The 22,409-nt window shown below is 43.8% G+C and overlaps 1 protein-coding gene across 1 annotated transcript; it reads right to left on the bottom strand.

Annotated features, from left to right (window-relative positions):
• On the bottom strand, positions 10,550 to 21,757 carry ISL1 (ISL LIM homeobox 1). Its single transcript, XM_003133934.5, has 6 exons — positions 21,469 to 21,757; positions 20,456 to 20,645; positions 17,464 to 17,723; positions 15,350 to 15,636; positions 13,876 to 14,043; positions 10,550 to 11,826 (listed from the first exon to the last, which is right to left on the bottom strand). Exons 1-6 carry the CDS (start codon positions 21,494 to 21,496, stop codon positions 11,710 to 11,712), a joined length of 1,050 nt encoding a protein of 349 aa, XP_003133982.1. The 5' UTR covers positions 21,497 to 21,757; the 3' UTR covers positions 10,550 to 11,709.

Genomic DNA, 22,409 nt, shown 5'->3' with positions numbered 1-22,409 from the left:
CTTTACAAACCTGGTAACTGGACTCAAAGAATATTTTGGTTATCAGAGCGCTCTATAGAGTCACTGCACTCAATAAATGTCCAATAACAATGGTAAAGAGTTAGATGAACTATATTTAAAATATTTCCCCCTAAATTCCCCTCCTAAATCTGGCTTCCATCTTTGCCTCTTTATGGTATCCAAAGATCTCAATTCAGCCAAGTTCAAAGGCATTTTCTCTGTCCTTATCTTCCTTGATCTTTCTGATGTATGGGGCACAGCTTTTCATACCTGCCCCCTTTGAAGACTTCTGGCTTCAGTTCCGGAGACATTTCTATTGTCATTTATTTTTCTTCATCACCACCCTGACCTCTTCACTTATTTCTCACATTTCTATGTCTTTCTTTTTTCCTTCAACCTTTCTAGTCACTTTTCTTCCAAACATATCTTTGATGAATTACTGTTTTCCTTGTGTCTTCCTGCTTTTGTTTTATTTTACAGAGATTCTTTTGTTTTCACTAAGTTATGTAAGTTAATCATTTACAGATAGCTCTCCAACATTGATCCATTTCTTTCCATACATCAAGGACACATTCAAACTCAAATATACAGTTTCAATATAAAATTGATACAGTATATACATTATCTCATTTTCACTGTCTCAAGTGCTCACATCTCTTCAAAAGTCACCTCTTCTAAGAAGTCGTACTTGGTGACTCTACTTCAAATTCTCTCTCTCTTTCATCTGCTTGATTTTTCTTCATATCATCTATTGCTGCTTTTATTGTAGTGTGCATTTATTTGTGTGTCATTTGAATGCATCAAAATATAAGCTTCATGTTTGCTGTTATATGGTCAACACATGAAACAGTGCATGGCATGAAGTAAGCACAAGATAAATATTAGAATGGGCTAATGACTGAGTGATTAAGTAAACAAATGCATGACTCATTCAGAATCTGCATTCAGATTCAGAATCTTAGACTCATTCTTGATTTTTTATTGTCTCAATGCTCTAGTATATACCCTGTTGTATTAGGGTAAGGCTAGGATGGTGTAATGAACAGGACTAATGATAATTCAGTAGCTTAAAGAAGATAAAAACCATTTCTCACTTACAGTTTGAGCTATGTCAGGCCATTAGGCAGCTCTGTTCCTTGAAGTTATTTAGGACATTAATTATTTCCACCATGCTGTTCCACCATACCTGTAGAACACTTTCATTATCTGTCCAATGGAAGCTGGACTTTCATGGGTTCCAGCCAGTTAGAAGAAAAAAGAGAGCATGAATGAAGCATATCCCCAAGCCTAGAATAACCTATATTATTTCTGGTTAGGCAAGGAATGTGGTCATGTTCCCCTCACAGCTGTAAACAAACCTGGGATGTGAATCAAGTGCTTATGAAAAAGGGGAAAACAGATTTTGATGAGACAATTGCCAGTCTCCTCCACATCATTCAATTTCTCAGAATATTCTTAGACCTATCCCTTCCTTTCTCTTCCTGCCAAATAGAAAAAAAGTCCTGAACCACTATGATCCTTGGCTATGTTTCCAGCCTTCAGTCTTTCATCTCAGAAGCTTATCTTCTTCCAAAATTCAAACGACTTTTCCAAATTATAAGTGTCATTTTTAGTCTGTCATCTCAAAATTCTCAGCTGGCAATTCCCACACATGTTAAGGCAGAATTACTTGTTACGTGTTTCAGTGTTCATCATCCTCCAATTTCACTAGGGTAAAGGATAAAAAGATCTCTAAAAGGTAAATGAGTCCAGCACATATTTTATATACTAGTCCACGTTTATGTGTCAATCGCTCCTGAAGTTTTTTTCCTTATCAAGGAGTCTTAAATTTTCAGTTATATAATATCACAATTTTTTTCAAAGCCCTGGATATAAGTGGCTTTAGATCAGTGTTTGATGATGGAATCGAAAAGTCACAAAATAAAACTGCAATAAGGATTTGACTTGGAAACAAATTTGTATCACTAGAACATTCACTTAAGCAATTAAATTCCTTCAAGCAAAAGTTTCTCTATAATCCTCTTGCAAAAGCCCATTTTAAAGGTAAAAATTTTCACTGTGTAATCTTGGGGCCTCTGAGCAGATGTCTCTGAAAACTTTTCAGGGAGTCTATGAGATCAAAAGTCTTTTCATAATAATGCTAAGGCATTTTTTACCTTTTTACTTTCATCCTCTCACAAGACATGGACTTTTCCAGAGGCTACGAGATGTGTGATATGACCAAAACTGAATGAGAAAAAAAGAGATGAGAATTAAGCTGTCTTCTATTAAGGCTGATATTTTAAATACTTGCAAAAATAGAAAATTATACCACTCTTCTCACTTAATATTTTGTTTTGTAATCTATAGTTATTTTTTCATTAAAAAGTAATTCATGTGATTGTATAGTACCTTATTTTAAATAAATGACAAATATTTCAAAATCATTTTTACTTATACAGTGAACACTGAGAAATATAACTCACATAAACAAGTATTTTTTGAGATCTCATTAATTTTGATGAGTCTAAAGGGGCCTGGAATGCAGAAGTTTGAGAGTCGCTTATTTAAAAAGATACACTACAGTTTTGCTAGTTTACTGCACTCACCCATTTCACCATTCAGCATCTCCCTTCAATTCCTAGGAGGAGAGCAGACCTCACTGAAAATGTCTATAAAATAGTTTCCATTCTCTGATCTAACCTAGTCCTCACTGAAGTCATCAAGGACAAAGTATTGCTTCTTTGATGTTTTGCTCTCACACATATGAAGGAAAGACAAGGGAATTGAGAATAGTGCTGAGAAACAGGTAAAGAGGTCATTAGGAAAACGGGCTCAGCCAGCTCTCATGCATAACTAATAACTGTAAAGAGCTTTACGGATAGAAAAGTGTCATGTCAGGGCAGAAACAACCACTATGCATCTCTAGCTCTAGAAGAAACTGCCTCCTTCCTTGATATTTCCTATAAAGAAGATTTAAAATATTCTTACTCTATAGTGATTCTAGAAGATTTTAACTTGAATAACCAAACCACATTCATCATTCATATTCTTATACCATCACTCAATTCTGTAATGTTACAGATTCTATTCCAATACCAGCCACTTAGCTTTGCCCTAGAGAAAACTCTATGCCACAGCCAAAGGCTGCCATAATATACATTACAAATGCACACATCTATCCACAAGAATGATTTCATAGAGTCCATCGCCACTACAAAATGAAAACAAATAAACAAAGTATCACTCCAATTCCAGTAAATAATTCATTAGAAACAAGTTCCTATTTGGTGAGTAAGCCGTATATAACCAGTTCTAGTCCTAGATCTCAGCGGTAGAAAAGCTATACTATTTGTCAGGCAGGAAAGTTTTCTGAACTATCAGTTAACTAATCAATGGGTTACTATTAAAATTCTAAAAGTTGGGAAAATATTTCAGGCCTTTTAAAAAATAATGCATTTGTTTTTAAAGTCAATTCTAATCCTACCACTTTATATGATCATTTTCACCTGTGAGACTAATAGATTATCTAGGCCTAGATGTGATTGAAAATACTTAGGTTGTTTTGGCCTTGACATACTTGCTATAAAGACATTGCTAGGTAAACGATCTCCAAGCCCTGTTTTGCAAATGACACATGGGGCCATTCTCCATTAACATTAATGAAACATATGAATCCAGTGGTGGTATAAAAGAACTAAAAGATGAATTTTTGTTTGTAATATACAATCTTTCATCCAAGTGTTTTACTTCTGGTAAATAGGTGGAAATTTGGATGCATAAAATGCCACAGTGACTAGTGTTTCTGAAGCTGTAAAAACTTCAGGAATACAGCAGAGTCTGAAAAATACAACATTTACTTTGATACAAAAACAAAATTACAACTAGTAATCTTTAAAATATTTCCACACATTACTGAAGGCAGTAAATGAATGATTTCAGAATTAACTCAGCATTTTCATTCTCCAGAAACTGATAAATAATAATGTATTTTCCACAGGTAATCTTTTTAAACATCCACATTCATTGTTAGTTGAAGCAAATTACTGTATTTTACAAATAAAGTCACTCATTTTGTTTTATGAACTAAATCTTAATGTTGTTTAGTTTTTGAGGTGGTTTTTATTTCAAGTATTTCTTCTTGAGAACTTATATTCCATAACAAAAACTTAGACTACTGATACAAAATTTTAAATAACTATCAGTTACATTCTGTGAGTTTAAAATGACATCTTGACTATTTGGCCCTATATTGCTTAAAATAGACTGTTTCAAAGTATATGTGCTTTTTTCACAAATACAATTTTTTTCTATTTCCTGCTAGTTCTCCCTTAAAATACTTTTCCCTTTACCAGACTTATTTTAAAGTAAACCTCCTGTACAGAATAAAAACAAATTAATATTTGTTCTAATAAGTAATTATTGAAATTTTAAAACAAGTTTCTACCTAGGTGTGGGCATTGTCTTTTTCAGTAATGGAAAGGAAAATATTTAAAACTAATTGACAAAAAAATTAAAAAATTAAAAAATAAAACTAATTGAAACTATAAGTAATCCAAACTATCAAAATAACTGCTGACCAGAACCTGCATAAGGAGCATCTTGCTGTGTTTTAAACAACTATTTTCGGTATGATATTACAGAATTGTGAAAAAAATAAACATAATATTTGGAAGAAATTAATTAAAAAGCTATTGGGAAAAAGCAAAATCCTTCATAGCCCCTAAAAGTTCATTCCCACCATATTTTACCTTATCATATTCAGTGGCCTGTCTAGTATTATCTCCATATACCTGCTAAGTTTAACAAGTTTCAAACAACACATTGTATTTGTGACAGGTCAAAATAAACAGCAACTCTTACCCATGAGAAAAAAAGTGAGTGCCTGAGTTACATGCAGTTAAGGATTATTTTCTAGAGAAAGAAAAAAAAAATGTTTAACTCCCTACAGAAATTCTTTGATTTCATGAAGCTTGGGTTTTGTCTTGTTTTGTCTTCTTCCTTTGGTGAGTCTGGTGAGTCTGGGACTAGGCAAGGGAAGAGCATGACGTGACTGTGTCTTCCTCCAAAGCTGGTAGAGGGTGGTGTCAGTATTACCACCACATGAAGCATATAACCAAATTACTCTGACCTCCACTGATGGTTAGTTTCCAAACAGAGGCAATATTATCTATTCCATGCCAAAGACACACACACACCTACACACATATCATGTTTGCAAACTAGAGGAATAGTGAATAACAAAATGTAACTAGAAACTGTACCTTCTTTTTGAAACAAGAGAAAAATCCCACAGAGAAGGACCAAAATTATAATTAAGTTAATCATACTCAATTAATTTGAAAGTGGAAGCCACAAAATCCTTGATTATATCCCCAAGCTTGGTTATTTGTCATTCCAAAAAGGGAACTGCAAGCTCCATCCCAGAGGTCTCCTCGCTCCGCTCCCAAGTGTAAGGAGTGCCAGCCTCTCTGTGGTGGCAGTCTGTTGGAGGATCCAGGAAGGCTTCCACGCTTTGCCCAGTGAAAAGTGGTCACGAAAACAAGGTAAAGTCACGCCACATTTTGTGCCTGATGGGAAAGAAAGGGTGCTCCGCCGCTCAGGGACACTCTGTCCAAGATGGTGACGCATCTTTTCGGTACTTGGGGGGAGGGGGGAGAAGCTTATTACTGAACTAAATGTTTTTATCGATCGCCCTTGAGTCAGAGCCCACTGACCCCGCAAACCATAAGTGGCTATAGCGCATAACTGTCATTTCCAGGCATCTAGAGGAGATACCGGATTAGTCCAGGACACCTCGCGCTTTCTCCCACTGCCCCTCCACCCCCTGGGCCTCCAGGGTTCGGAATCAAGAGTGGAGCAGCGCTGGGGTCTCCCGCAGGCCCCTGGCCGGGGGCGGCGGGGGGCTGCGTGGGGCCGTAGTAGCGCGCGGTGGCCCGCGGGTACCAAGCGGACCGCGGGGCTGGCACGCATCCCACCCGGCGTCCGAGGCCCGCCGCCATGCGGGGCCGAGAAGACAAACGACTGCTCTGCGGCCCTTCCCATTAAACAATAAAGAGAGCTGTAAAGCCTCAGGTGCTGTGTTTGTTGTGCCGTCTGCGCCGCGCTGTGGCTCCGGCCGGGGCCAGCCGAGCGCAGTGGGCCGGGGAGCGCCTCTTCGGCTGATTCCAGGGAAAGATAAGGAGCCGCCGAGCCACCAGCTCTGTCTAGACTCGCGACCTCACAAGTCAAGCGCCTTGTTTGGATTAGCCCTCCAGATCTGCCAACCTGATCAACCCCTGAAAGAGCAGGGCCCAGCAACACCCTCTTTTCCTCTCCAGGACCACGACCGTCCCCTACTTTAAGGGATCAAGGGCTGACTTGCCCGCGGGAGTCTCGGGGCTGGTTAGACCGGTGTCGGGTCCCCCACTCCTAGCACCCACCTACCCCACACCCGAGGGCATCCGGGCTCTACCCTCCCCACTTGACATGGGAAACGCATCAGAAGGGAGAACCACTAGGAAGACGGGTCAAATAAGTTGCCAACTCAATCACATCCACAAATAATATCGCCCTGAAAAGAGCAAGAACTTTTGCTCAGTGGAAGGGAAAGGGGGTCTCAGGCGTGAGAGGGCTGGGCGGAATGTTCCATAGGGCTGTCGAAAAGGGCAGGTCAAGGTGTCTTTCTCCCGCCCCCCACCTGCAAAAAGCAATCTTCCCCCACAACTTTAAGAAAACAACGGTTTTCTTTTTGGAAAGCTTTGCTTATCATTGCTGAACGCTTCTGCAGAGGCATAATTAAGCAGACAGATATGCAAAATAAATTTTAAAAAACTGAAAAGAATCAAGTAGTCTTAAGAGCGGCTCCCTGGAGAGACTGGCTTCCTCAAGGCACAGAAACTGGTTGCTTGGAACCAACAGCTTAAGCGCCATAAAAATTAAAGGATGTGATAGTAACAATGCTCGCAGCAAACACTCAGCAGCCTCCCCTCCCGCCCCTCCCCCTCCTTCGCTCCCTGTGAACCAACTTCTCTGTCTACACTTCAGAAGTCTCTGGGAGGTGTGGAGAGATCCTCCATCACGACTTGGGACATTGTAAGCTGTGAAGTTTATGTTTGTGGCGCCTGGGCTCAAACAGCCATTCAGTGGCTTGCTCAGTTATCAAGAAAACAACAATCAGAAAAGATCAGTAAACAGAATCTGCTGCCAGCACCCTGAATTAACTACTTGCATTTTAGTTTAAAAACACCAACTCACATGGTACAAGTTAATTGTTTTATTTTAAATAGTTAATGAGAGTTCAAAATTTGGGGGCGTTTTCAAAAATCACACTTTTAAAATAAAGGCACAAAAATAATCCTTTCCCCCTTTTCCCAGCACCCCCAAAGAAAACTTGCCTTGCCTTGTTGTGACATAATCTTTAATTGTTGATTAGCAGCAGTGAGGAAGTAAATAGTCCTTAATGAACAGAACTCCAGAATAATTTGGATTATACATCTCCTTTACAAAAGTTGACTAAACTGAAATTTACAGATAAGAAAATAAGTACTTTCTGCTTAGTCTTCTTGTATTAGGGGTGATCTTAAAACCAAACTGGCTGGTTTCCATCCATACTTAGCTCTTCTGGTGATTTGGACCTAGTTTTTACTTTTTTTCCCCTTCTTTTTTAAGAAAAAGGAAAAGGCTAAGTAAGTTCCCATGGGACTTACAAGAGATATTTCAAGGAGATTGATCTTATGGCTAAAAAATTCAAGGTGCCAGAAAAATGCCAAGTACTTCGAGGTACCTTAAAAAGCACAGTGTGTCTTTTTGGCTTTTAGTCAAAGGATTAGACCAGAAAGGAGGTCGATAGATGAGTTTAACAAGCTGATCAGGGTGAACAGAGGCAGAGCATCACAAATCATCTATTTCATCTTGAATTCCAAAAAGGTTGTGAATTGGGAAGTAGGTACACACTCCCACACAGAATCTCAAATAACCAGAAATGTTATTTCAACAAAGGAAAAAACTCTCTTCAAATATGATTCTAACTTAGAAAGGACTTTTTTTTTTTTTTTAATGGTAGGAAAAACCACGTTCACTGGATGAAAGGGAAAAACAGAAACAGTAAACTGAAATACAAGAGCTTATTGCTCTGAATCAATAGGAGGAAAAAAATTCTGTCTTTTTAAGAGTATAGATGTTGATATGGATTCCCTGATTTAAGGAAAGCATCCTGGATGTTTTTAGTTGCATTAAATTTTAGCTTGCAGAAGCTGGAGGAAATGAGTCATAATGTCCAGAAAGAAGAATTCAGGGTAATAAGGGGAGAGAGGATCAAAGATAATAGCCAACAGCAGGAATTTCATTAGAAGAGCACAGCTCAAAATTCGGTCTCCAGAGGTGTGCAGGGAAAAGGGGAGTATGTGTAAAAGATGGTTTGCAAACAAGAAGACATTTCAGCTACACATTTTAGAGCACATGCTGAGGAGTCTAGAAGGGAACACACCTTTCATATGAATAATACAAGAACTAGAATGCTATCCACCCATCAATCCACTCTCAGCCATCAGGCAACAAATATCTTGAATCTAGCAAGTGAAACCAAATCGTTCAACACTTCCCTCCCAAATTACTATAGTTAAATTCGAGCTGTGGACTTCAGAATATATCTATAGAGAGAGAGATATCTCTCTCTCTCTCTCTCTATATATATATATATAGATGGCATTATCCCACACTCACACACCTAATCTTAGAAATGAATGTCAGGATGAAAAACCATCACAAAGATGTGTGCCTCACTTATGTCACTCTACTCCATTCAAATCCTAAATAAAGATCCCCCCCCCCATCTAAGTCCTAATGTTTTCTAAACTGTCTGCTAAAGGTTATCGCCAGGGAAGGGGGACTTCATGGTTTCCGAACCAAGGCTCAGGGAGTCAGTAATTTTGCACTCATGACACCAATATGCATGTGGAGCCATCCCTGCGCTTCCTAGATGTCCATCCCAGGTATGACAGTAAAAAAAAAAAAGAAAATTGAAAAGACAGGAGAATAGAAATAGTGAATAGGAGGCCAGAACAGTCAAGTCTGGTGCCAGAGATTGGAGAGGGACAGGAGAGAAAAGAAAAAAAAAGGCCTTTCCCGGAGAAGATCTGTGTGAGATAAGACATAACTCCTGTTTTTCTCAGCAGATGACTACAAGCCATTATTACCGCCGGCCAAATTATTACCCCTCTGTCAAGAATTAGACACAACAATCAAAGTAATCAACGGGCATGTCTAATGCACTGTAACATTTTCAATGCAAAGTTTGTTTTCTCTCGGCCCCCACGTTAGAGCCTGTAATTAACCCGTTATGTAGAACGAGGCCAAACAAAAGCCTAATTGAGGCTCGTTTCCCGACTTGCCGCAGGTTTGGAGAGGGTGAAAGCAACTTAAGGGCTGGGGAGCCGCGGGGCTCGCCCGTCTCCAACCCGGCCTCTGCCCCGCTCCCTGCCAGGGCTCCGAAGGGGCGCACGCCACGAGACACACGGTTAGGGTATGTAAGCTTTCGTGTTTATTAGAGTTGTCAAATGTTTAAAATGGCATTACACTCGCGCGTACAAACGCATCCAGTTTCTAAAGAGCCAAAGTATCATGGGGTGGGGGAGCGTGGGGGGAGAGAAGAGGGGAAAGGGTGGAACCTCAAATCCTAACACCCACAAATGAAGCGAGAAGCCCGATTTCGGGCAGAGCCCTTTCTCCATCCGTGGGTTCTGGCCCCGGCACAGGAGCTATTGCTAGTAGGCCAGCGGGTAAGGTGCAGGAGCGCCCGTCCACGTAACTCCGACTGCCAACGGGGGCCTGCAGAGCACACAACCCAGACCCCTGCCCATACAAGGCAGTTCCCCACCGAGCCTCCACCGTGCTTCTCCGCTGTAATCGATCCCCCTAAGGTTTGGGGGTCGGGAGTTGGGGGAGAAGGAGAGAAAGGGAGGGGAATGGGAAGCAAGTTGGGGGCGGTGATGAGGAGGAGAAGCAAGAAAAGACATACGCTGAATAGTCTGGGAATTGCTAAGAAAATCCCCCTCTGTCGGCCCTGTTCTTCCTGCGCAAATAAAGCAGCATTTCTCAATCGGCTGACAGCCGCCACCGGTAAATAATGGTCATACCTCACTGGCTAGGCAGAAAGCCTCGCTTTTGGTGAGAGCTTATACTTGAAATATGGGTCATTTCAACGATCCAAGCAGGAGACTTTGGTATAAAGCACTGTGAGAAGATAAAATGTGACTCGGGATCAAAACTCATTTTAAGCAAGACCCTCTTCCTATTTGTGGTGGGGTGGGGATAGGGCAAGAATAGAGAGGAGAGGAAAGAAAGGAGGGGAACAGGACAGAGGATAGAATCTCATTTTCAAAAACTAGTAACTTTATCACAGTTGAGAGCTAAAGGCTTCCCACCAGTTTTGATCCAACTATTGAAACGCAAACTTGCAAGCTCAACCTCAACTATTAGCAATAAAACGTCACACCTATTGTATGTCAGTTTATCCCATTCACATGCAGTCCTTAATTTCAGACATTTTAATGGCTTACTTGTAAACATATAAAAGAGGGACCCTGGATCATTGTGTTTATTTATTTATCTATGCCAAACGTTTATTGGTGAAATAGTCCTGAAGATATAATACTACATATGGCGCTTTGATTTCACATAATATTTAAGAAAAAAGACAAAACACATAGAATTAGACATATAATTCAAAGACCACGGTACAACCTTTATCTTTTTTTTACTTCAGCAAACAAAAAATAATGTCAAATGACATGAAAAGTGGCAAGTCTTTCGACAATAAATAATAAATTACTTTATAATTTTTGCAATGCAAGAGCAAACAAAAAAAAAAGTTTCCTTTTTTTTTCCTCTTTATTTCCAGAGAAAGAGAAAACAGTCGTTTTAACCAATAACTATACACATCTTTGGGGGGAAAAAGTCCTTGGACAGACACAAGTCAAACACAATCCCGAGACGCTTGTGGCAAAATAGAGGTAACCTTGTTGCAATGCTTTATAAGTTGGTTTTTAAATCGGAATTCAAAAACCTTTAAAGTCGCTTCAGACTTCTTGATAGAGGATGGATCTCAAAAAAAAAAAAAAAAAAAAAGGGAGGGGGGCAAAAGGAAAAAAAGAAATCAGCTACAAGACATGCTAGAGACCCAGGATTTCAATTAACCCCTTGTTAAAGTCAACTAAAAACATTGCAGACCAACGCAGCTCCACCTTCCTGAAAGGACTCTTTCAGCCCAGGAGGCCAGTTTCTCTTCCGGCTCATTTGCTGGAGCTCCTGTTTGGCAAGGCGGGACCAGTATAGAAACAGCACCATTCAGAATAGGATGGACTAGAAAATCTCTGTTTCTGCTTTTCTCTAGATGTGCAGTGAAATGAAAATGCTTTTTTTGAGATCCTTGAATATAAATCCTCTACGTTTTAAAAACGTCTTTTTTTTTTTTTCTCCTTTTTTCAGTACTCCTAAGGTCATTGGATAGCGTGTGTTGGGTTTGGGTTCTGTTTGTTGTTTGAATTCTAGTAAAATCCCATGATTGTCTTCACAGTGTTGCTACCATATCACCTTGTCATTAAAACAGACTTCGTGCATTTCATGGAGCATTCAATTCTCGATTCAGTTTTCATTGACTGGGTCGTTAAATACTTTTTGTTTCGGAGTTCAACATTATAATTTCCCACTTTCTCCAACAGGGAAAAAAAAATACATCTGAATGAATGTTCCTCATGCCTCAATAGGACTGGCTACCATGCTGTTAGGTGTATCTGGGAGCTGAGAGGACATCGACGCCACTTCACTGCCAGTGGAATTAGAGCCCGGTCCTCCTTCTGAAAAATTGACCTGCATAGAAGGTTGAGAAATGAATAAAGGAGGCTGTGATGGTATTCACAAATGGATTATAAACTTGTCGTGTGTGTGTGTGTGTGTGTGTGTGTGTGTACCTACAAAAGTGTGTGTGTGCATAGATAGAGATATCCACATATATATTTGAATTTTAACAGGCTTAAAGAAAGCCTACAAGGAAAAGAACTTGAGAAGAAATCCTCTCGCTTTCCCATCTTCCAAGAGATCTCTGTTTTAACTGAAACTGAATTCCCAACATTATGTTGCATTAAATTATTTAAGAACAAATGTGTTTCCCCACTGTAAAATGGCAGTGCAACTCTACCATGCATGCTTGAAATAAAATTATCCTGCCGGCTACATGTTGCTCTGGGAGCTGGCGAGTTCTCAGTCTCTAGGCATCAAAGCCTCTCTTCTTGAGTTGAAAAATCCATAACACAACGCTCAGATCGTGTGACAGGAGATTCAGAGGAGGCTCCACAGAACAATGTTTAACTCCTCAGAGGGTTCACAGCGTGGGCTTTCTTCCTTGTTGTTGGTCCTGCTGCCTTTTGGCCTGTCTTTCTCTCTTTAAATCAGGCTCTTCCTTCCGAGAGGAGACCCATATATTATAACGTCATCCACATTATAAATATCTGGCTCCTTTTTTTAAGCTGAAAGTATTGAGTTGCTGCTGTAAACCTCCTTCTCCACCCTGCTCCCAATGCCCCCCTCCCTTGGCTTCCCTTCCACTGCTCTCAGCTGATGCTTAAGTTTCAGAAGGTGCAAGCACTTGGCTGCCCTGAGCCTTCCCCCACCTGCTTTCTAGATCCAAATAACACCTAAGATTAACCTGACCTTAAAAATAAGTTCTTTTCCCCATTTCCAAGGTCTACTGAATTTTCTACCCTATTGAACCTCCCCATTGTGAGGTCGAGGGACTTCTCAAATTTGCCTCACCCCTAGACTGGCCCACTTAGAAACCTATATCTGGGCCAAACCCTTTTAATACTGCCTGTGGCCCATTACCCAACAGTGGCCACACAGGAAGAAAACACCCTCCAGGTAAACACCAGGGTAAAAAGCTAACCTCAACTCAAGCTATATTTTCAAAGAAAGGAACCGTTTTTCAAGATAGCTCTTGTTTTATAGGACAAGATTCCATAGCGCTGTTCATTAAAAAAAATTCATGTGTGTACATATACCATATCACAAAGGACATATACTTAATAATCTCAGTTATCTTCACTCTTAAGCTTTCTGTAGGTGAAAGGTGAATTGACTTCCTCTTCTTTGGATGTGTAAGACATTAATATTAAAACAGGTTTTCACATTACTATCTGTGATTGGTGGAACTCAGGTTCCTTTTGCTATATATTACATATGCCCCAGAGTGTATGATATTTGAACTGATACACTAAAAACATGTTTAAGCAGTCTTACATTTTAGATGAAGTCAGAGTCCCAGGAAGGGATAAGGTAACATAAAGTATCAATCGTATCTTTGAATAATTGAACTCTTTATTGATATATTTGATACTCGCACGCACACAGGTGCCTGCTGACCATGGATAGCAACACTGATCATGTATTACAGCACTGATTGTTATTACAAGCACCTTGACTTAGATCCTTAAATATACCATTCTCTAGGAGCTGAAGAGGAAGCAAGTTTACTAGTTGCTGATCAAAATGACAAGGTGATCTGGAATGACCCTTCCGACTTTAAAAGTCTAAGTAGGATTCTGCAACCCAGTGTACATTCCCACGCTTGTCTATTAAGTTAGGCACCTTGAAGCGAATCCCTCAAAGCAGGCCTTATTGACAGAAAACTCAACGAATGTGGTCAAATCATGAACTCTCATAGAAAAGACTAACAGGAGGTTTGTTTTCCTTGCCTGGTGTTCCCCTCCTTCTCTCCACCACACCTCCGTCATCCTTCCCAGCCCTGGGGCCAGGGAGTCACCATCCCCACCCCCTCCCCAGAAACTTGCATTGTGTGACAGTTAAACCAGAATCTCCTTTCTTTGGAGATTCAGCCTCCCCACACAGGGAGCTGACACTTACCAGTTGCTGAAAAGCCGGCTGATCTATGTCACTCTGCAAGGCGAAGTCACTCAGTACTTTCCAAGGTGGTTGGTAACTTTGCACCTCCACGGGGTTTGCCTGTAAGCCACCGTCATGTCTCTCTGGACTGGCAGCCACCATGGGAGTTCCTGTCATCCCCTGGATATTCTGTGAACAGGCCCCCCCAATTCCAACATGTTAATGAGCAAACGCCCTCCCTCCATTGTCTGTGCAAGCTAAGCAAATATACCCTGGTATTATCTTATCTATATAGTGGCCTTTATTGACTCAGTTAATCTGCTGCACGTATGGATATTGGCCAGAGCTCAGTTTTGTTTTATTACGTTTTGTTTTTCTACTTCTGTGGGCTGGACTATTAGGTCTGCTTGGACCTTATTAGATGAAATTCTATTTCAACTTTCCCTTTATGTTACACATTCATCCCAACTCCTCCCCACCTGCCTTCCCAGGCCACAGCATCTCAGTAGAAAGCTGAGGCAGAATAGGCCTTCCTTTGGCCTCTACACATGTTGGTAGTTTTCTGGGCAGTTTCAGTTAGTTAGATTGTGGGCTAGGTTTTCTCCAGGCAATTCTCCCAGAGCCAACCCCCACTCCCAAACATTTGGGTCTGGAGGCTATTGTGCTATTATGCACTAACCAACTTAGAAAGTGCCCTGGCCCAGGCGTGGCCGGTCTGCCAAATTTAATGACAGCAGGTTTTATAGCATTTAAAAATAGGGCCTAAGCAGGAAAAAAGCAAAATGGGAAGAAAAGAAAAAAGTAACTCTTTAGTTTACCTTAACCAGGAGGCCTGTAGGGTAGGTGCTGCCCTGGACCAGGGATGATAGTGGGTAATAGTGCCAGGGGCCTGACTACTCTGGAAGCAGGCCTGGGCCTGACCTGGAGCAGAGAGTGCCCTATTTTCTGGGGTCATCTTGGGGGACCTTGCTGGCCTGGGGGCCGTGGAGACTTCCCACCCAAGGGCCTCCCCAGAGTGGCCCACTCACAGAACCCCTGGATTAGACAGGAAGCCAAGGTGTTGTCCCTCCCTCCTCTCCCCTGCCTGAAGAACTGATGACTTGAACCTTGAACTGATGACTTGAAAACCAGAGCCAAGCCTCTGCTGCTCACGCAGGGGGCTGCGGCGGCAGCGGCAGCCGCCGCCGCCGCAGCAGCAGCGTCAGTCCTTCTGGATCGGATCCGGGTCGGGGAAAGTGGACCCCACGAGCCCACCCCCCGACTGGGGGCAAGTTAGCTGCTCTTGCCCGCAGGAGGGGCCTCCCAGAGCAGCTTTGGGTGGCGCTGGAGGTCTCTCCAGGGAATAGAGGTTGGGGGTGCGGGGTCACCAGTCTCTGCTCTGCTCTGGATCCCGGATGCCGGGGTGAACACCGCAGCGGCCCACCTGAGCAGCCGGCATGCACGCCTCCTTTTCTTTCCCCCTTCGCTTCCCCTGCGGGGCCCCAGCGCCACTCACAGTTTTGTCATTGGGCTGCTGCTGCTGTAGCTGCTTCATCATAATGCTCCGCTTCTTGTCCTTGCACCGCTTGTTCTGAAACCAGACCCGGATCACGCGGGGACTGAGGCCGGTCATCTCCACCAGTTGCTCCTTCATGAGTGCATCGGGTCGGGGATTGGCGGCGTAGCAGGTCCTCAAGGTGTGCAGCTGCTTTTCGTTCAGCACAGTCCGAACGCGGGTGGTCTTCTCAGGCTGCTTGTGGACGTGGGGCCTCAGGGCCGGCTGCCTGGCGGAGATGGGCTCGGCTGCGGGGCAAGGGGCGCCGTGAGCGCGGGCCGGTTCGCCGGCCCCGCTACTCTCTGACAATGGCCAGGGCTCTGCGGCCTCGACAGACAAAGCATGGGCGGCAGAGGTGGGGGTGAGGGGTGCAAAAGGGAGAATAAAATCTTGCTGTCTAATCTTAAAGATCAATGCTGAGTTATAGTCCCAGAAAGCAGCCTTTGCCCCTGCTGTGTCAATAGCAAAGGGGTGCATTTCACACGGTCCGCCCCCCTGCTCACAGCAGGGATGACACCGGTCAGCCCAGTCAGCCTCTTTTCTCTTCCCTCCTTGCCTTTCTGGGTACCCAGGTTGCACCCCCCACCTTCAGGCCCTTGGATCGAGGCTACAGGCAGTACTAGGGAAGGAAACGCTTAACACCCCAGTGACAGCCAGAGTCACTACCATGGTGGGGATGTCTACAAAGCCAAGGCTGAGGAGAATTCTGCCATAGAGCCTTGAACTTCAGTTCCCAAAAGGCAGTTACATCAAGGGGATAAAGAAACTCGGTATTTTGGCCATCTCTCCAGTCCCTGATTGTTCTTACTCTACACCTGGATCTACTAAATCTACCTGGATGTTCTTGATGTGATCTGATCCCAAGCAGAGGAAAACCGAAACTCCTCAAGGCCGCCTGGCTTCTAGATAAACAGCAGCTGGGGAGTGTTTGGGCTCCTGACTCCTTCCCAATCTTTCCACCTCTTCTGTTTTCCCACAGCGGAGCACAGGTTGCACCTAATAGAAGTTGCCACCTCTTGTTTCACCCCCCTGCAAACTAAATCACAAATCCCCCAAGATAGAATTCTTACAAGTGCCAGAAAGCAGAAGGGGAAGAGCTGTAGTTTTCTCACCCCAGTGTTCAGGGGGAATTGATACTTTAAAAATGCACCAGGGCAGATCTATTTGAGACCAAAGCCAGGTTTGGTAACACTGTCTCTCTTCTTATGGTGGCCCCCTCCCGCAAACCGTGCTCTATTTCTACTCCTCTTCCTGGGGCAAAGGCCCTCAGATCTGTAAGTTACAAATCCTGCACTTTCCAGGACCCCCTAGGGTCAGGTCAACACCTATGAGGTCAATTTTGTGTCACAGCTACAGGCCCAAAGATGAAATTCTCACCAAATCAAGTAGAATGAACGTTTAAAGAGGCAGGCTCCCTTTAAAAGGCAATTACTGCAGATTAGCTTGCTGACAGTTTTAAATTACAGCTCTGTGCATTGGTCTGCAATTATTAAAACTGTATCTTTTCAGGTCCATTCTCTCACAAACAAGGGAAACAAATAAATTTTAAACATGTCTTGGAGTGTGAGGAAGTTTGCAAAAGAAAAAGGATCTGAGAGGCGAAGTAACTCCAGGCCACCTAAGCTTCCTATATTGGGTTAAAGGAGGAAGCTCCAGGGGCCCAGAGCTCCACCCCTTTAATTAGGCAGCGGCAGGGAGAATACCTGGCGGGAAGCTGCAGCCCGTTTTCAGTAAGCTGCGGTTTGGAGGCCAAGGTGAACTGGAAGTACTGTTTAGACGTGTGTATACATGTGTGCACAAGTGGTTTACATTAATGGGCACCCACATATAGACAGAGACATGTAGGTGTGCTGGGGGAGGCAACGGAGACAGCGAGTGCACTGAACCTTGCTGCAAAAGAGTGAAGCGCGATGCGAAATGCACCCTGAACCCTACATTTAACTGCTGGCCTCAGCGGCTGCCGCGTGGGTTCCAGGGTTGCTGCGGCCGCCGCTGCAGTGGCAGGGGCGCCGCTGGCCTCTCCCGGCGCCTGCCTCCCCGAGCCGGGCCTCCCTCCTTGCCAAGCCGAGGAGTACCTGCCATTTGCAGAGGCCGCGCCGGGTGCAGGGGGCTGAGCGGGTCGCCGGCGCCCAGGCTGGCCCTCTCCACCACGTCGTGGTCTGCGCGGCAGAAGAGCCCGTCCTCCCGCAGCGCGAACTCGTCCCCAGGGATGAGCTGGCGGCTGCAGGCCACGCAGCGGAAACACTCGATGTGGTACACCTTGGAGCGGGCACGCATCACGAAGTCGTTCTTGCTGAAGCCGATGCTGCACTTGGCGCATTTGATCCCGTACAACCTGCGCGGGGGCCGGACCCGGGACGGGAGGGAAGCACAGAGAAAGGGGGTCATTTCAGGCAGGCACAGCCCCAGATCCAAGGTCGCCGGCGACCCGGACCACAATGCCCTGAGACACTGAAATCAGCATTAGCAGACAAGCTGGGAATGCGAGGAGGGCGAAAATGATTTCTCTTTTCCGGATCTCTTTCCCTTTCCTATGAAGCTCGGTGTCCCTGTCCGTACCTTAGCTGAGAACGCCCAGTACAAACCAAGGAAAAATGTTTGAGGTGTTGGAAGCCTGGCCCGCTGATCCAGCGGCCAGTCTCAGGGTGACCCTTGCCGCGCCTGGCAAGAAGGAGTCCACTGGGACTCCGGGAACCACTGGCCCCACATTTTCACCTCCCTATCCCCCAATTTCTGCTTCTAGAAATGTCTCTAAAATGGCAACCTCAAATCTCCCTCTAAGAAAAAATGAGATTGGGGGATGGGGCTGTTACCCCACTGGGTTTCCAAACACACACAAATGCACAGGCTAACAAAATGAAACCTCTGAGGGTTTCCAGAACCCTTTCTGCACAAACCAGGCCATTGCAGTTTTTCCCCAACTAAAGATTTTTCCCTCAGGCAACAATGTTAACAGAAAGTTTCCTCTTCATTATTCCTTTTATTGCTATTTTTTTAAAAAATCTACTTCTGTTCACTCAATCTCTTTCAAGTTGCTAAAGCCCCTACATCTATTTCAGTTTGTCTGAGCACCCTAACTAGTCAGAAAAATGAAAAGACCCACTTCTAAGGTCTTCCTCAATGCTGATGCTGACCTTTCCTTACCAAGGGACAATCCTTGTAGGTTTCATCGAGAGGCTCTGCCCCAGGGCCCCCTGCATGTATCAGTAATAACAGACGCGGGGGCATTCCTACAAAGAGAAAGAATGGAGCAGAGGAAAGAATCCACATAAAGGGAACTTAGGGGGTCACCTCTCACACCCCCCAAGGGAAGAAAGGCATTCAGAAATCTAAATGGCCCCTCTGTTTTGCTTTTACAACTACAGGATTTCAAAGGGACACACACACTTGCACACACATAGTTGAAAGAGTAGAGAGGAAACGGTACAAGCGATTGGTTCCTTCCACAAACGTGTATCCAGAATGAGGCACATGCAGGTCTGAATAAAACTGGGCAAAACACCATCTCCACAAGAGTAGATACTTCTGGAGTTTCGGAGTATGTGAGCTCTCCCTCTCTAGAATCTCGAGTTCACACACCAATCAAGTAAACAATTGAAAACGGCTGGTTTGTCAGAGGTTAGAAGGTAGATTCAAAAGTTTTTCCTCCCTCCGCCTACTCTATGTGAGATCTTCCATTTCATAGGATGAGGACTTTACCTTGCCTGTGACCAAACAATTGGGAAAATCCCTCCTCCTTCTCCAGCTCCTCACTTCCCCTCTTTCCTCCCACCCCCCCCCAAAGTATTAATAAACTTTTTTTACCTGCACTGTCCAGCTTCACCTATCAAAATTATACTCCCCACTTCATGGTTTTAAAATAAGAAAAAAAATCCTGGACACTAAGCCAACAGGAAAAAATTCTAACTGCATACTTAAATCCTGACTAAACTTTAATGTAAGTTCTCAGCTCCCTAAACTCTATGATTTACAAAGCTAATTATTTGTTACAGCCACTGGAGAACGTATTTTTAAATATAATAATTTAATTTTACTTAACAGAATAATGAAGGTGTTTTCTGTTTTGCTATCAAATCAATAATACTTTCTTTAGAAATTCTAATTGCTTCCTAAGGCGGAAAATTAAGTTTCTGACATATGTATACACAGGTCAGAGAAAATATGATATTAGCAATGCATGAAGTTTAGAGGCAGAATAAATTGAAAGAACAAAATTCATGAAGTTCCTTACGTGGTTTTATTCTTGTCAGTATGGGCAATTCGCTCATTTTATCAGTTACCAGATTTTAATGTGAGAAAGGAAGCTGTTCAATTATCTAAATATACCAATTGTTCGTAGACAGATGATGGGCAATTTGATCTGCTCTGTCTAATTCATCAGCTCAGATAAGATAAGAAAGAAAAGACAGTCAGATGTCACCAAAGGGTTAATATTTTAAAAGATTAAATTTCTGGGTTTTTTTGCAGCGAATATTTGGGTCGGTTTTGAAATTTTCCAGGAAGAAGCCCTTACACTAAAAGTAAAGGGGCAATACCTCTATTTGCTCTTTCAAAGTACATCCCTAAACATGATTAGGTCAAACTTTTATTCCACCTATTGAAATGACATCTCCAAAGCATCTGGAAGTTACTAATAAAATACTGAATTAAAGTAAAGAAAAAAGAGAAAAAAAAAACACTGCATATACAATAAAAAACAGCAAGCTTTTTTTTTTTTTTAAGTTGAGAAACCCCAACTTAGGTATCTTGAAATTTTTTTGTTTGTTTTGGAGGGGGAGGGTAACAGAAAAATATTCTGAGCATCACAATTTCCAAAAGCAGTGAAACAAGCTTCAATACCACATAATTTATGAAAACCATTATTAAGTTTCTTGGGACTTTTCCTCCTAAAACGTGCAATGAACAACACAGTTTAATTTTCACATTGCACTTGCAGAGGTAACTTTTGTACGCTGGAACCCATTAAGGCAAACTTAGCCAAAAGGACAAAGCCACACAAAATAATAAATAAGGAGTGGGGAAAGAGGAAAATCTCAAAAAATTAAAGAAGCAGTATTAATGGCGTACCTGATATAATCTCTTTTACAGTAGGTTTTCCCATCTCTAACAAAGCACGTACAGCTCTCGTCCAAATACTGATTACACTCCGCACATTTCAAACATGCCGCATGCCATTCCAAATCCGGAGAAACCCTCAGAATATACTGATCGTGAATTTGATTGCCGCAACCAACACATAGGGAAATCAGACGTTTTTCTGAAATGAAAATAAATACATGATTGACTAACCGTTTACTTCCTACAGAGATAAACACACTTTTAGTGTCGTTCTCTTATAGGGCGTACTCTGGGAGTTCCCCCCCCTTTTTTTTTAAAAGAGTATTGCACTTTGGGATGGTAATTGAAGTGTGCCATCAAAACCTTGACTCATTTTAAAAAGGAGGTGGAATATATGTAAAATGCAGATTTGAATAGCCTGCATTTGTAAGCCTAGCACGCAATCAAACCCGTTCATTTTGTATTTCTTTTTCCTCCCTCCTCCCTCTTTGCCATAATCATTGGGAAAGATTATGGATAAGTCAATTCAAAGAAAAGGTTTTGACTAGAAGCGTTAAGGGAACGCAGGGATGTCTATATTTTCCATGAAGCACGCTCTTAAATAGCACATAGGACTGGATATTGTTAGCAAGAGCAGACATCAATACAGTTGTCACTCGTTCTCTTTTGCAAGTCTAATGCTAATTCACATCTCCGGGTATTGTACTTGCAGGCAGACCTTTGCAACAGAATAACCTTCTCGGAGAGCTCAGGATTCCCGAGGAGGAAACCACAGCTTAGCACCAGAAGGCTAGGGTTTGGGAGGGCATACAGGCGAATTCAAACACAAGGTATGATCAGTTTCCCAAAGATCAGAACCGACAGCAAGCATGCAGGCGTGGCGGCAACAAGAAAATGCCACCTTCTCTCTCTCTCTAAGCAATGACTCCAACTCTGAAGAGCCCTTGGCTCCCATGCCTGAGAGAGACCCCCGCACAAGAACAGCAGCACATCGAGCCCCACAAGGTAAAATAGCCTCTTACTTTTTGGTGGATCTCCCATGTCTCCCATATCTGTAACAGGGAGTAATGTCCACAGTGAAATGGTGGTTGTACAGTTGGTGAACAGCCCACAGAGAGGATGCTGGAGCTGTGGCTAAGTGGGAAACAGTGGCCCCTGGGGTTGCCAAGGCTGAGAGAGCCGCTGCCCGGCTGCGCCGCGCCTTCAAGGATCCGGGAGTCCAATTTAAGCCGGCGGAGTTGGCGGAGCGGAGGCGCAGCGGCGGCGGCTGACTCGGCGCGGCTCGGGCACCTCTCTTCCTTATCTCTTACTCAAACTTCTCAGCTACAACTCAGCTCCATCGCCATTGGTCTGACGCAGAGCGCGGGGACGTCAGGCGAGCGCCGCGCCCATTGGCTGCGGGGCGCGCGGCGCAGCTGTTCTGATTATCATATTTCAGCCTCGCCTCTGCGGTGCGCCACTGACCGCTCCGCGAGCCGGCGGGAGAAGATTAGGGCTCCCGAGGTTACTTGCTCGGGGCTCAGGCCGCTCTCCCCCGACGCTCGGGCTGCTCGGCCTATCTGGCTTTCGGCCTCCCTCTCGTCCTCCTTCTGCCCCCTCCCTTGCTCCTTCCCGGCCGCGCCGCCTGCGCCCTCGCCTCCTGTCGCGCTGCTCCTCCGCCCTGCGCTCCTGGGTCCCCGCAGTCCGGCTGGCTGTGTTGCGCGCGGGGCTCACTTTTTCGCCGCCGGTGGCGAGTGGCTGGTGGGTAGGTCTTCCTGATGACGAGGTCCCTCCCGGGCTTTAGGAAAATGGGCGACTTGGAACAGGCTGGTTGGCTCGCGCTTTGGCGCACAGCTCCGGGCCTGGTTGGGCTTGGCTGCCGGGTCGGGTGAGTTCCCGAACTGGCTGCGCGTGGCGCGCTGGAAGCTACCTAAGGGAAGAAGAACCGGTCATGGGATGAATAGACCCAGAGGAATTGTTTGCT

The sequence above is a fragment of the Sus scrofa genome, chromosome 16, assembly GCF_000003025.6.
Source record: "Sus scrofa isolate TJ Tabasco breed Duroc chromosome 16, Sscrofa11.1, whole genome shotgun sequence".
Classification (NCBI taxonomy): Eukaryota; Metazoa; Chordata; class Mammalia; order Artiodactyla; family Suidae; genus Sus; species Sus scrofa.
The sequence above is the reverse complement of the archived record's forward strand: the minus strand, read 5'-3'. Positions and strand labels throughout refer to the sequence as shown.